Raw genomic sequence first — 12,481 nt, forward strand, 5'->3', positions numbered from 1 at the left:
CAGGCCTGGAGGTGCAGGCAGGCCTGGTAGCAGCCTTCCGGTCCTGGTTGGACCCAGGTTGGCTGCCGCGTGTGGTCCCTAAACGCCAGGGGACGTCTCAGCGCTCATGGACTGTCTCAGTCGCTTTGTGGAGCGGGGTCTCCTTCGTCCCGACCACAGCAGCGCACCCTCCGGCCTCACCGGCTAGTTGTTGGCTGTGATTGGCCCACGTCTGCTCCTCCTCCCGGCCCTTCTCGCCCCGCGGGCGCTGTGCTTTCGTGGCTTTTGCGCCGTCCCGTAGCTCTTTGGTTCACGCTCCATGGGGCTGGTGGTCAGCCAGTGCGGGTTGCTTGTCTTTACATTTTCTTAACTCGGGTGGATTTCTGGGGAGACAGGAGTGGATGCTTGTTTTCATGAGTTCCTCAGCAGTGGGGTGGGGAATAGAAAGTAAATGCAGTGTTCATTTTAACCATTCTGGGGAAGCTGCTGGATTGTGGGTCCCTTCCGGGCACCAATGAATGCCTTTTCTTAGGCTGCACAAATGGAGGAGGAGAAGGAGAGAAATCGCTTTGAAGAGAGGATCCAGGTATGTGGATACAATTTTTACAAACGTATTGAGGATTTATCCCTGCCTCTTGCTTGCTTCTGAGTGCAACAGATAATCCTCTGTGACTAGCTGTCACTCGTTGAGTCAAGCTCTAGGTGTGTCAGAGAGGAGGGTTTCGTAGCCTTCGCGATAACTCTGGAGTAGGTGTTCCCATTTTGCAGATGTAACACATGGGGCTCAGAGAGGTGAGGCTCCGTCCCCAGGGTCACAGAGTTGGAAGAGGCGTAGCAAGGATTCAGACCTGCCAGGCCAATCGCAGAGCCACTGCTGCAGGGTCCCCTAGTCACAGCGGCCGCCATTTGTGTAGCGCCTGCCAGCGTAGAAAGTGCTTTCACGGCCATTATCTCATTTGATTCTCACAACAGCCCGGGAGGGAGGCAGCGGTGAATATCTTTAGAAATGAACTCAGACTATAAATGTATATATTCGGTCTCCATCAAACCGAATTCTCTGCTGGCTTTTGTAGCATTAAGGAGTGAAATTAATGATCTGTTATTTCCCCCAAATAACCTGGTACGGTTTCAAAGGCTCTGCTGTGACTGTATTCAGATTCCAGAAGGCACTGGAGTCCTTTCCTCGGGAGTAGCTGTCATCGTCTTAACTGATCTGATCCCCTTCCTACACCCGGCCCTGTTGCCGCGAGCGGTAAAACAGTAACTCGGAGCTGATGCCACGATTCTCAGCTCTACTTGGAAACATTAATCACAGGTTGACAGGAATGATAGAATAACTGCATTTGAGTGTGCTCTTAAAGTTATATTTACAGTGCATTTTGGTTAGAATGCATCAACTTAGTGAATCTTTTTCTGATCTAATTTAGGCTCTTCAGAAGGACCTGAGAGAGAAGGAAAGAGAAATTGCTATGGAAAAGAAAAATAGTTTAAAGAGGGATAAAGCCATTCAGGGTCTAACCATGGCACTAAAGTCGAAGGAAAAAGAGGTACGTCTGATACACCTGAAGTGAGACTTTTCTTTATTAGCTTCTGTGACAGGCCTGTCTTACCCTGAATTTTTAGCTTTAGGTAAAAAGTTTATAAGAGAGCTGAGATGAGTATAGAAAGTGGGGAAAGGGTCCTGTAGTCAATTAGAAGTTATTTTGTAGAGTAATTCAGTGCTGTCCAGTATGACTATAATGCGAGTTATGTATGTAATTTAAAATTTTCTAGTAGCCACATTAAAAGAAGTAAAAAGAAACAAGTGAAATTAACTTTAAAATACATATATGCCAGATGTCAACATGTAATCAATAAAAGAAAAATAGCAATGAGGTTTTAACATTTTTAAACTCTGACTTTGTCACCATATTGGACAGTGTAGGTCTCATCTTTTGAAAGACAACAGAAAATTGAGATAAAGGAGTTTTGGGAGGCAAGGCCATGACTGCGGCATCTCACCTGGGTGGTCTGCAGGCTCCTCAGAGCCGGCACTTTCTCAACAGACCCATCACCTCCATCGCTGCCCCCATCTCACCATCCTACTCCATTTTCTCTGCTCTTGTCTGTGTTGGTGGCACCACCGTATCCCTAGTCGTGCCAGCCAGAAGTCGCCCTTGACTTCCGCTACCTGGCTTGTTGCCTTTGGGATCCAAGGTGGTGGCTCGTGGTTCTTTGCGGTTCTCCTGTCATGAGTATAGCCATCAGTTATGTCTCAGTAACTCCTCGGCACAGATACAGAGAAGAAAACACAGCTCTGCTTGCCAGTCTAGTGGGGAAAAAAGACAACGTGAAGGTGTTGTGATTGAGGGAAGTGCAGGGAGCTGTGGAAGCAGAGGGAAGGGGGCCTAGTCCAGGTTAGGGTGTGAATGCGGGGAGCGGGGAGTGCTGCTTCCTGGAGGAGGTGTCTGAGCTGAATCTTAAAGGAGGACCAGGAGTTAGCTGGGAAGGGAGGCAGAGACTGGGAGGCCATTTCGCACAGAGGGGAGAATGCTGGTCAGGGCCTTACGTTAGGAAAGAGGCCCTTGTGTGTTTGTGGAAGCAGAACGGTTTGAGGTTCTTAGAGCATCAAGTGCAGAGCGGAAGTGGGGCGAGAGAAGAAGCTGGAGAGGTTGCAAGGGGCAGCGGAGGTGGTGGAACTCCCGAGGGTAGCAAGGCCACTAAAGGCTCCGAGCGGAAGGGTGTGGTCACATTTGCATCCGGTCACCTTTGCATCCGGTCACCTTTGCATCCGAGAGCAGCCTGTGGCTGTATTGGGAAAGGGGATGGCAGAAGGGTGAGAACGGAGGCAGGGAGGCCAGTAGCTGAGGTGAGAGCCCCCTAATTCAGAAAGGCTGAATTAGAGCAGCGGTCACAGTAAGTACGAGTGGAGGGGTGGGGCTTATTCAAGAAATACAACTAGAAATACGGCTTCCCTGGTGGCACAGTGGTTGAGAGTCCACCTGCCGATGCAGGGGACGTGGATTCGTGCCCCGGTCCGGGAGGATCCCACATGCTGCGGAGCGGCTGGGCCCGTGAGCCATGGCCGCTGAGCCTGCGCGTCTGGAGTCTGTGCTCCGCAACGGGAGAGGCCACAACAGTGAGAGGGCCCGCGTACCACAAAAAAAAAAAAAAAAAAAAAAGAAGAGAAAAGAAATACAACTAGGAATAATTAAAAATAAGAAGTGAATTTGGGGAAATTTGATGATTAGATGTAGGACTTGAGAGAAGGAGCAGTCAAGGGTGACTTCTGGCTGCGTGAATGGGGATATGGTGGTGCCACCAACTCCCTTAAAAGCATAGAAAATGGAGGATCATGATGAGATGGGGGCGGCAATGGAGGTGATGAGCCTGTTTAGAAGGTGCCGACTTTGAGAAGCCCATGGACCGTTCAGGTGAGAAGTCCAGGAGGCAGATAGATAGGCGAGTCTGAAGCTTGGAGAAGGCCCAGGCCTGGAGGTATAGGTCCGGGAGTCAGTCGTATACAGATACGAGTGAAAATTCTGAGGGTTGATCTACTTATCCAAGGATAGCGTGGGGTGGGAAAGGAGGCTGAGCAGCGGGCCGCAGGGGACAGCAAATTTCAGGAACAGGGAGAGGAATGCACAAAGGGGGGCAGGAGGAATAGCTGCAGGAGTGGGACGCTGACCAGGAAACTGGGGTTGAGGAAGCCGAGGAGGTAGGAGTTTGAGTAACCACCAGTGTCCGCCGCAGTGGAGGTTTGGTTCATAATCGTGGTCAGTGTGATTTGTCTCGTGTGTTGGGAGTTCAGGGCTCAGTGGTCGTCGGAGACCCTCTGCTGTGCAGGGCACCCACCAGTGGTAGGGCCATTCTGACTGCTGGCAGAGTCCAGGGTGTGGCCAGGGGAGTTCCTGGCTGACTCTGGGCCAGAGGAGAAGGTCACTGGAGGGTGTGGAGTTTTGGGACCTATTAACGTTATTCAAGCGTAACAGTGCTGTGGTTGGGTGAGTGGTCATATCCTTGTTTTATAGTTGAGGGAATTAAGTCTCAAAGAGATGAAGTGCCTGGCCTGAAGTCATCCAGCTAGTAGACAGCCAAACTAGAAATCCCACTTTTCTGACTACAGAGCCCTCGGTTGTTAGCACTCCCCAGTTCAGCAGGAAAAGCTTGTGGGCTGAGCACAGAGAGGAGAGCCCAGTTGCATACTTGGCTGTTCTTCCTTATTTTTACCCAGATTGAAGAACTTAACTCTGAAATTGAAGAGCTCAATGCTGCCTTTGCTAAAGCCCGAGAGGCCCCCCAGAAAGCACAGACCCAGAAATTCCAGGTAAGTGTTGGCTTTGTTTGAAGTGGCTCTCTCCATGATCCTTACTCCTGGTGATGTCAGGGCTTTGCAGCTGAAAGGAACCAAGGGAGCTCTGAGTGGTTTTTTTTTTTTTTTAAATTAATTAATTAATTAATTAATTTTTGGTTGCGTTGGGTCTTTGTTGCTGCGCGCGGGCTCTCTCTAGTTGCGGCGAGCGGGGGCTATTCTTCGTTGCGGTGCATAGGCTTCTCATTGTGGTGGCTTCTCTTGTTGCGGAGCACCAGCTCGAGGCGAGCGAGCTTCAGTAGTTGTGGCATGCAGGCTCAGTATTTGTGGCGCACGGGTTTAGTTGCTCCGAGGCATGTGGGATCTTCCTGGACCAGGGCTTGAACCCGTGTCCCCTGAATCGGCAGGTGGATTCTTTTTTTTTTTTTTTTTTTTGCGCGGTACGCGGACCTCTCACTGTTGTGACCTCTCCCGTTGCGGAGCACAGGCTCTGGACGCACAGGCTCAGCGGCCATGGCTTACAGGCCTAGCCGCTTGGTGGCATGTGGGATCTTCCCAGACCCGCGCACGAACCCGTGTCCTCTGCATTGGCAGACGGACTCTCAACCACTGCGCCACCAGGGAAGCCCAAGCAGGTGGATTCTTAACTACTGCGCCACCAGTGAAGTCCTCTGAGTGGTCTTTAGTAGAAGAGTTCACTCAGTCTAATTAAAGGAGCATCTTCTGCGGCTTTGGGTGCTTCTCCAGCCCCTTCCTCAGTATGACAGTGATGATGGTGACAACTATGCCCACAGTTAGGAGTGCTGAGCTTAGGCTGTGCCAGGAGTAGACCGTGCGAGATGTGTGGATTATCTCATTTAATCTTCACCACCCTGTGGGGAAGGTAATTTTCACCCCCCTTGTATTTGAGGGGTTTTTGAAGTCCAGTGAGGGTATACAGTTTATTCACGGTCACACAGCTTTGCCAATGACAGGACCAGGGTTTAAATGTAGTAGCTGCTGCTAATAAAAGCTGGCATTTATTGAACATGTACTATGTGTCAAGCCCTGTGCCAGGTGTTCTCCGTGGATTAGCTCAATAAATCTGTATGACAGCGCCATGAAGTAGGCACTGTTAATATCCTTGTTTACTGCTGAGGAAATCCAGGTTCAGAGATTCAAGTAGCTTGCTCAGGGTCACAGAAGCGGTAAGTGAAAGAGCTAGGATTTGACCCCAGAATCAGTCTCGCTCCCAAGTCTGTGCTTTTCCCTTCACCCGCTACCTCTCCTCACCTGGCTTGCCTGCTCCCTGCCAGCTTTCTGTTCCAGGCTTTGGTTATTTGACCTGCCTTCTTTTTCCCTCCAACGTTGCACAGCAAGGGCTCCTGTGGGTCATCCCCTCGATCTTCCCTCTTTCTTGCTAATTTTAGGTCTGTGTTTTGAATTAACATTTTCTTCCCATGTTTCTAGTTTCCCTCTACAGTGTATACCTGTTACTAATAACTAATGAATCAGTAATGCTCCATCATGGGATTAAGCCCATACTGCCTTAAAGCTCCGCCCTCCCACTTCTTCCTCCCGTGTTGTTCTTGGTTATAAAGTAGAAGTTAGGAGTTAAATCTAATTTAAGACTGTTTGGTTCCTCGGATTCATATCCCATGCCTTATCTTTTCAGAGCTTTGATTCACAGTAAGAGTAATTGCAGTAATTTGGCTTAAGTCCGGGCACACTAGAAGCAGAGACAAATCTCTGTCTTTGGACTCTCAGACTTGCCTTCCCCACCCTTTTGACAGTGGTTGATGAAATGGAGCTGAGATTACACTTTACACTGAGTTTTTTTTCCTTGCTTAGAAAATAACAAGCCTTAAAAGCAAAACCGTCCGTATTTCCCATTCCTTGAGAAAAAAAAGTGTATGGTGGCAATTGATAAGCAGAGACCAGACATCCTTACGCGTTGTGATGTTTTACTTGTTGTTGGGCCTTGAAGGAAGGAAAAGAGTCTTATACGTTTACGCGTTACCCAGACTTATTACATCCATTGATTAATTTCATAACCCTCAGTCCTAGTCTAAAAGTGATCTGCGAGGTCTTGTAGTTAACAGTATTGGCCGGGTTTCTCATCTTGCAAAGTATGGAGATCAGACACTGTTGAAATTCCTCAGGTTCTGCGTGGCATGTTGCCTGTTCAGAGAGCGTTCATTTAATCCTTACCCACAGAGGCGGAGTGCTCACCCGTTTGCCGGGTTGCCAGTACTTGAACTCAAAGTCTGACTCCAAAGTCTCTCCTCTTTCCATTTTTCTGATTCTGTGTGTGAGACAATACACACCAGACCCTTATATCAGCTAATTCATTGCGAGGTATGTATAATTTGAATATTGCACAGACATTTGAAAATGCATTGTCTTTCACATCTTGGGACCTTTTTGGGATGTCACATGATTTGAACTAATTGCAGCATGAGTATAAGAGCTAAAGCTCACAGGGGTGGCATCAAGCGTGACAGTGAAGCAGCAGCAAGTGGTATTCAGACTCTTGGAGCAGTTGCCACAGTGCAGGGAGGTAGATTCTAATCACAGGTGTGACTCTGTGAAGGTTGCAGTGTGGCCTGGCTGTGCTACTCAGAAGCCATTTAAACAATGTATTTTCAAATTGGAAGTAGCGGTTATGTCTCCTCCCCTCTCTGCTCGGCTTTATAAAAGTAAAATTGCACATTGCAGGAAACTCATAAAATATTTAAAATGGTGGAAAGAGGTTGATAAGAGTCACCAGTAAACTCACGTATAAAGATGTTCACTGTTAGCACCTTGACTCTTTTCAAAGCGTATTTGTACATATATGTATATCACCTTTGAAAAATTAAATAACATTATAATATGTGTTTTGTTATATAATCTCTTCTGTTTTCATTTAACATTCTTTCCCTGGCAGTATATATAGATCTAACCAATCTTTAAAAGAATATATTTTGAGATAATTGTAGATTCACGTGCAGTAGACTTCTGTATACTCTTTACCTAGTTCTCCCAAAGTTAGCATCTTATGTGACATAGGACAGTGTCACAACCAGGATATCGGTGCAATCTGTTGACCTTACTCAGATTTCAGCAGTTTGACATGCAGTCATTTGTGTGTGTGTGTGTGTGTGTGTGTGTTGTGTGTATCTCTGTGCTTTTTATACAGTCTTTTTAAACGGCTGCATATAGTCCATTATATGTATGTATCATATTATTTTTACTCTGAAGAACCTGGGGTGGGACATGAATTTGAATCCTAACTCCGCTTCACTAACTTGTATCATCTTGGGCAAGATATTTGCACTCTCCCAGTCTGCTTGCGCATTGTAAAATCTGGATAGTCACATTTATGTCACATAATCCTTACAAGGATTAAATAAGAACATGTATCTGGGCACAGGTGGTAACTCAGTAAATGTTAACTCATCCTTAAGTTGGGTGATGTAGTTCTGGCATAAAAATATAGTAGTTTTTAGTGTGGTCTATTTTCAGATTCTCAGTTAATGGTGTTCTACACGTAGCTTTTAGTTTGAGGAAACTCTCCATATTTTCTCTTGATTGGGAATGAAAGATAATGGAGTAAGTGATGGAAAATGGAACCTAGATTTATTTATCCTGCACCTGCTGAAATGGGACTTTATGTGTCAGATTTTATCTTCACAACAACCCTGTGAAATAGAGATCATTCTCACACATGAGGAAACAGAACTTCAGAGAAGTTAACTTCTCCCAAGTCACACAGCTAGAACTGGTCTTTGAACTCTGGGCCTTCTGACTCTTTCTTTATTGAACTCATCATGTTTCTGTACTGTGGGGAAGAACAATTTGTTTCATGTTGTTTGGGCTTTAGTTTCTTTTTTTGGGGGGGGTAGGGGGGTGTTTTAGTTTCTGACCATGTCTAACTGGGTCAAGTATTTGCCACCTGATTTATAAGCACCTGACTGGTGTTATAGAATCTGAAAGTCAAGGTGTCTTTCAGGAAAAGGTAAAAAAAATTCTCCAAAGAAGTTTTCCAGAGGGCCATCTAAGGGAAAATTAACATGGAAAGTATTTTTATGAAGTGAATCGAATGTATGAATTTGAATTCTTTGAGCTTCGATTTTTAAAGAGGCTTTGCTATCGTTATTTACATGATAATCCCACAGAACTTTGATCACTTTATAATATCTATTATTTTAGTATCAACCATTGCTATCCTTTGTTTAACAAGCTCCTAACTGGTGTTCTCCCCTTGAATTCAGTCTGCTTGTTTTAATTTTTTGCTTATTGCTGTTAACTGGAATCTTCCCTGGAACGGGCAAGACAGAATAGTGCTCTGGGAAGAACACAGGCTCTGGAGTCGTTTGAATCCTGGATTTAATCACTTATGGTCTGATGACAGGCTAGTCATTTAACAGTTTTGAGCCTCAGTTACTTAAATAGGGATAATAATGTGTACTTTGTAGGGTCCTATGAGAGACTGAGATATAATATATGTAAAAGTGCCTGGTTTAGCCCCTCATACATAATCAGTGCTTAATAAAAGGTAACTATGAAAATTTTTCAAGGTGAGCGTTTTCCCAAATCATTGTTTATCTTCTTTTCTCTTTTTGAGTTTATTTAAATAAGCACTGCCCCAGATACATTTTTTGGGTGGGCCCATGACCTAGGTTTCCCATTTCTTTTTATTTATTTTAATTTTAAAGGAAACTAAAACAGAAGCTTCTATAAAACCTACTTTGGAATTTGAATGGCTTTCTCCCTCAGCCTCTGTTGCTGTGTCCTAGACAATAGTTGGGGAAGCATGGGACCAGATGGCTGGGTTGTAGGGGCCCGGGAACAGCGGAACCCCTCTGCCTCCAGAGTGACCGTGGTTGTAACCCACCTCTGCTGAGCAGCTAGGACTTCACTGTCGACAGAGGCAGAGATGGATTTCTTGGGAAGGCCCGGAAGCTGGGGCCAGTCCCTTTACTCCACAGTCTGAGCTACGACCTTGACAGCTCGAGTGTCCCTTGCTTTAAAATTTTTAATCTTGTCCTCAATCTAATTCAAAAGTCAGATTTTTAAAAAAGTTAATTTTCTTCTGAGTATAAGTATTATATATGTTTCAAAAATTTTTTCAGAAGACTGGCAAGAAGGGAAAAAAGGGACATCAGGAAGTTCCCCAACCACTACTAACACCTTGTTGTTTTTCCTTCTAGGCTTTCTCCTATGCATAGATTTTATTTTGTAGATCATTTACAATTTGATTTTTTTAAAATTTATTTATTTTTGGCTGTGTTGGGCCTTCATTGCTGAACGCAGGCTTTCTCTAGTTGCGGCGAGTGGGGGCTATTCTTCGTTGGTGCGTGGGCTTCTCAATGTGGTGGCTTCTCTTGTTGTGGAGTACGGGCTCTAGGCGCTCGGGCTTCAGTAGTTGTGGCTCGCGGGCTCTAGAGCGCAGGCTCAGTAGTTGTGGAACACGGGCTTAGTTGCTCTACGGCATGTGGTATCTTCCCGGTCCAGGGATTGAACCCTTCTCCCCTGCATTGGCAGGCGGATTCTTAACCACTGAGCCACCAGGGATTTTTTTTTTTTTTTAATGTAACATAGTGACTTAGAAATATTCACATATTATCAACTTTTTGTAAATATAGTTTTAAGGTTTTATTGTGTGGCTTTGTCATAGTTTATTCGTTTTCATATTCTTGCACATTTAGGTTGTTTCTTATTTTTCACTGTTTTAAGTAATTCTTTGATGAATGACTTTGTTTTGTTTTTAAAGAATTTATTATTTATTTATTTATTTATTTATTGGCTGTTTTGGGGTCTTCATTGCTGCACGTGGGCTCTTCTCTAGTTGCGGCAATCAGGAGCTACTCCCTGCCGTGGTGCACAGGCTTCTCACTGTGGTGGTCTCTCCCGCTGCGGAGCATGGGCTCCAGGTACAGGGGCGTCAGCAGTTGTGGCTCGCAGGCTCGGTAGTTGTGGCGCACGGGCCTAGCCGTACTGCAGCATGTGGGATCCTCCCGGATCAGGGCTCGAACCCATGTCCCCTGCACTGGCAGGCGGACTCCCAACCACTGCGCCACCGGGGAAGCCCCAGTGACTTTGTATATAAGGCTTTTCCCCCTTATATTTTGGATTTTTCTCTGAGATTGAATCCTAGGAATGGAATTATTGGGATGATTGTGAACATCTTTATATAATACACACATACTTGATGTACATAATCTGCCCACGGGGAGTTCTATCAATGTACATTCCTGCCAGCATATTTCTTGGCTTCTAGATGCTTGGTCAGTTCTTGAAACGTGAATGTTAATTGTGCCATTTCCCAATAAACTTGCCAGCACTGGATATTCTCATTAAAACAATCTCACTTGTTAAGTGAAAGCTTGTTTTAGTTCACTCTTTTTGATTATTGGTGAGTTACGACATTTTTTCATATGCATGATAATCACATATGTATTTTCTCTAATAAACTGTATTAATGAAATAAACATGTTCTTGACACGTGTAGACCTCCGACTCTGCTGAACTTGTAGTCTCTTGAGGTGGCTATCGATTACTAGGCTGACCACTCCTTTTTCTCTAGATGACTGTGGGTTCATCTCTATCAGAGATGAACATTGCCAGTGCTTGAATCCACCTCTGCTTTTCAAATAAAATTCTTTATTTTCTATCTTTTAAAAATAACGGAAAAAAATCATCTGTATTCCCACCCTACTAAATACAGTTACTATTAACATTCTGTGCTTTTCTTTCTCATCTTTAAAAAAAAAAAGTTCTTTTACACAATAATTGTAGCCTTTTCCCCCTTAACATCAACGTCATAACATAAACACCACCCTGCGTTATTTCAAAACTTTCATATTATTTGTGCTGTGGGTCCTGAATGTTATGTTAATCTCCACCTCCCTCCACCCCGCCCCGACCAAAAAAACAAAACAAAACTGGTGAACAAGGAGCACCGATTTCTTGGTTTGTTTACTGAGCTGTGAAAATCATCCCAGCTCCCCTTCCCCTCCTTTTCTTCTAGGGGTCTGAAGATTACGAGGCTGCCCTGTTAGAAAAGTCAGCCCTTTTGGCTGAGCTGCGCTCAGAAAACCTCACCAAGAGCACAGAGAACCACAGACTGCGTAGGAGCATTAAGAGAGTCAGCCGGGAGCTGAGCGACCTGCAGCAGGAGAGGGAGAGACTGGAGAAGGAGCTGGGGGCAGCCCACCGAGAGAGGAGCAAGGGAGACCGCATCACCCACGTGAGTGCCGCTCGGCCCTCGAGGTAGTGGGCAGGGCGCTTGCGCTGGCCGGGGCTCTTCGGCTGTTTTAGGGAGACAGATATTCATCGCCGAAAACTTAGAAAAACCGGAAGAATATAAAATATTTCACTCACCATCTCATCACCTAAAAATGACCAGTCTTAGCTATTTGATGTTCTAGTCCTTTTATTCTCTCTCTCTCTCTTTCTGTCACACACACGCACACACACACACACGTGTGCACATTATTGGTGTCAAGCTGAAAATGCATTTTTGTATTCTGTTTCTTTTTTTTTTTTTTTATTCAGTGTTCTCCCTTCGGTGTGGGGCCGTCATGAGTGTTCTTCAAAAACGTGTTTTTTTGTGTGTGAACATAATGGTTCATCACTTGAATGTGCTACAGTTTATTTAACTAGTCCTTACTGTAGGATGTTTAGTTCATTTTATATATATATATATTTGCCTTATAACAAATGCTGCAGCAAACATCCTTGACCATAAATATTTATCCACTGTTTATTTCCTGATAGAGGTATAATTACTGGGTCAAAGAGTATGAATATTTTAAAGACTATTTTATAGATACACCCAAATTGTTCTCCAGGAAGATTATACCACGTTTCCCTAGGTGAGAGTGATCTTTTTTTAAGACTACTCTATTTAGCATTGGATGTTAGTATTTAAGAAATTCTCTCTGAATCTGGTAGACAAAGAAGTTGATCTTTTACAGTTTCTGTCATGTTTAAACGTAAGTATTCAGCATCCTGAGAGTCACGTCCAGATCCACAGCCTCGGTGCAGTCGGGTAGCACAGGGACTGAGTCTGAGTGATCATTGACACTCAGGTTAAACGAATTCCCTGCATGGGCGCCTGGGGCAGGCAGAGTCACTGGAGTCGAGAGCTCGAAGGAGAGCCCGCAGGTACCAGAGGTTGGTTCTCTGGTGGCTGCTGTTGGCAGGGACGGGACGTCAGGACCATAGTGTGAAATCCTAAGGCTG

General features: G+C 45.1%; 1 protein-coding gene across 4 annotated transcripts in view; it reads left to right on the plus strand.

Annotated features, from left to right (window-relative positions):
- CDK5RAP2 (CDK5 regulatory subunit associated protein 2) overlaps positions 1-12,481 on the plus strand; it is a 184,105-nt gene that overhangs the window by 50,256 nt on the left and 121,368 nt on the right. For all 4 annotated transcript variants that reach the window (XM_081236387.1, XM_081236386.1, XM_081236389.1 and 1 more), the window contains exons 9-12: positions 512-565; positions 1,407-1,526; positions 4,193-4,285; positions 11,265-11,483. In XM_081236387.1, the coding sequence (XP_081092513.1) occupies positions 512-565; positions 1,407-1,526; positions 4,193-4,285; positions 11,265-11,483 (486 nt within the window). The remainder of the gene's footprint in view (positions 1-511; positions 566-1,406; positions 1,527-4,192; positions 4,286-11,264; positions 11,484-12,481) is intronic.

This window comes from Mesoplodon bidens, assembly GCF_964165515.1.
Source record: "Mesoplodon bidens genome assembly, chromosome: 6".
Classification (NCBI taxonomy): domain Eukaryota; kingdom Metazoa; phylum Chordata; class Mammalia; order Artiodactyla; family Ziphiidae; genus Mesoplodon; species Mesoplodon bidens.